Raw genomic sequence first — 2,520 nt, forward strand, 5'->3', positions numbered from 1 at the left:
AAAAAGCATCACTTGAGTGCAAGGACTTGTAAGTTAAAAGTGGCAAACAGACACGTTTCACCTAAACTTTAGATAAACCTGCTGGTAAATTGTTTTCATATGGATATTTTTAGTTTGACGTCACTCTGAATCTGCATTCAGAGACTGTAGCAGCTCAGTGGACAGTAAATAGAACTCTCATGTGTCATTGTCCTCTGAAGGTTTCATTTGAAGACCCCACCTTGTTTTTTATCAATGAAGCCCCCCATTCCACTCCACCCACCCCGCTATGTGACGTCACACCATGGTTTTAAACACTATCAATAGCTCCCATTGAAATAGTCGTCATCATCCTACATCTTTGGCTGTGATACTGGGTTGGGGTTGCAAGAGACCCAGACATGTGCTTATGTGTATATGTGTATAAATATATGTGTATATATATATATGTGTATATATATATATATATATATATATATATATATATATATATATATATATATATATATATATATATATATGTATATGTATGTGTGTATATATATGTATGTATGTATATATATGTATGTGTGTGTGTATGTATATATATATGTATATATATATATTAGTAGTGTTTACATGAATCAGCAGATTTAAAAAGAATATACAGCCACTCCACTGCTTTACAAAAACAATTTGATCCACAGTTTATTGATGTTGTTGCTATGAGTCACAGACAAAACATCATGTGAAACAAAATAGTGCAGGTTTATATGACAGATTTCATATTAATCCATAACAAGGTTGCACTTTAAGACTTTGGTGTGCATGTGGTCCTCATGTGAGTTTATTATTTCTTATATCACAACATTGATCCTGTTGGTGTATTATATACACACAAAGTGGTTCTGAATATTTACAATAAATGTGATTCCTCATGACATCATGTCCGACATCACAATATCCTTACAGACATGTAGTTTTTCTGTGATATAAATATGTACATCATAGAAATACTCCTTATTTTGTAAGGGAGGGACACGCTCAGCTCTGCTGCATCATACAAAAATATGACAATAATAACAAAGTAACCGAGTGGCAGTACTTTTCTTTTTCTTCTGTTTCCATTCAGATCTGACGAGGCTCATAAGCACTTCAGCAGGAAAAAGTTGCAGAACGCTCCCCGGGGACAGTCGCACATCTTACCGATCCGTGCTCCCTTTCTCACGGCACACTGCTCCCCGACATCACACTGAGACACACAGAGAGAGGTTAGATTTATTCCATCCACCTATTGCTGCCACAGATATTCATGCATTCATCAATACATAAATACAATAAATGTATACCGTTGGGACTTGTCCAAATTTCTTTTCCCACAAAGGCAGTCGCTTAGTCTGCAGTTTTTCAAGAACTTCTTGTAGGGCTCCAAGCTGCAAACGCACGAAAACAGCCGTGTTTTTTTTCTTTCAATAATTCACATTATACAGATACAAAATATTTATAAATACGTCTAATAATGCAGTAAGAGGGAATCGTTATATCGTTGGTTGTGACCATGGAATGCGTTTAAAAATGTTTTCATTTTCAGCAAAAGCAAAAATAATTCCTTAAAATGATTGTGTCCGTTTTTGGTTTTTAACAGGGCAGTTATCAACACATACAAACGTACCTCAGCAAAGTAAATAACATGCAATAGCACAGACAGTAAAGGACCCAGGTTGTATAAAATAAAACAAAGAAATAAATATGTGGTAATATGCAAAATTAAATTGAACACCAATAAATCTAACATTACAAAATTACACAAATGTATGACAGTAAATGCATAAGCTGAAGAAATTCACTTTTTTTATTGAGTTGTGTGTGTTTTTTTAGTTGAACTGAGAAAACTAACATTCAAAACCAAACCTAGACATTTGTTTGATAAAATAATAGTGAACATGTAAAATCTTACCAGTTGCTTCTCGCTGGTCAGGTTCGGACCTTTGGGGTAAAAGTCCCGCAGCGCTCTGGGGCTCAGCTCCTCCTCGGACTCGGTGTCCATCACTTCGACTCCAAAGGCGCTGGAGAGCAGCAGCAGCGCGCAGAGGAGCGCACCGCTCAGCAGCCTGGAACTCTGCATGGTCCTGACGCGCGGCAGCATGTGGCAATATCTACTTGCGAAATTGTGGCTCCTCCGCGCCAAACACCTTTTTATCTTACTCCTGCCATTTGCTCGCTCCACCTTATCCTTTGATTTCCCCCCCTCGCCCCTTCTTTGTCATGCGTAACAGCTGCTTTGGGTGAGTCATACCGTAAAAGTTGCTGGGCAAACTATGCCTCAAAAAACCAACAACGGCTGCAGTTACTGTTGAAGTAACGTATTACTCGTTACTTGGCATATTGTGAAGTTATGATCTGACGAGACCGTTATCATTACAGCCTCATATAAGTAATTATACTGTAACAGTAATACTGTTCTTCAGTGGAGTGCATTTCATTATTTGTATTCCGACATCAGTAAATGTCACTTTTCTATTAATACCCAGAGTGGTATTTGCAGCCTCTCCATCATCCACA

The 2,520-nt window shown here is 37.5% G+C and overlaps 1 protein-coding gene across 1 annotated transcript; it reads right to left on the reverse strand.

Annotated features, from left to right (window-relative positions):
• Positions 1 to 640: 640 nt before the first annotated feature.
• Positions 641 to 2,145, reverse strand: LOC122772531 (cocaine- and amphetamine-regulated transcript protein). The gene is made up of 3 exons (XM_044030677.1): positions 1,916 to 2,145; positions 1,308 to 1,391; positions 641 to 1,210 (listed from the first exon to the last, which is right to left on the reverse strand). The coding sequence occupies exons 1-3, from the start codon at positions 2,102 to 2,104 to the stop codon at positions 1,103 to 1,105; spliced, it is 381 nt and encodes a 126-aa protein (XP_043886612.1). The 5' UTR covers positions 2,105 to 2,145; the 3' UTR covers positions 641 to 1,102.
• Between the last annotated feature and the right edge of the window lie 375 nt (positions 2,146 to 2,520).

Source organism: Solea senegalensis, linkage group LG7 (genome assembly GCF_019176455.1).
Source record: "Solea senegalensis isolate Sse05_10M linkage group LG7, IFAPA_SoseM_1, whole genome shotgun sequence".
NCBI classification, from domain to species: domain Eukaryota; kingdom Metazoa; phylum Chordata; class Actinopteri; order Pleuronectiformes; family Soleidae; genus Solea; species Solea senegalensis.

Coding starts and splice junctions, on each gene's coding strand:
- LOC122772531 (XM_044030677.1), bottom strand. CDS start 2,104: ATGCTGCCGCGCGTCAGGACCATGCAGAGTTCCAGGCTGCTGAGCGGT. Junction 1,392..1,915: donor TGACCAGCGAGAAGCAACTG/GTAAGATTTTAC, acceptor GTGCGTTTGCAG/CTTGGAGCCCTACAAGAAGT. Junction 1,211..1,307: donor AATTTGGACAAGTCCCAACG/GTATACATTTAT, acceptor TGTGTGTCTCAG/TGTGATGTCGGGGAGCAGTG.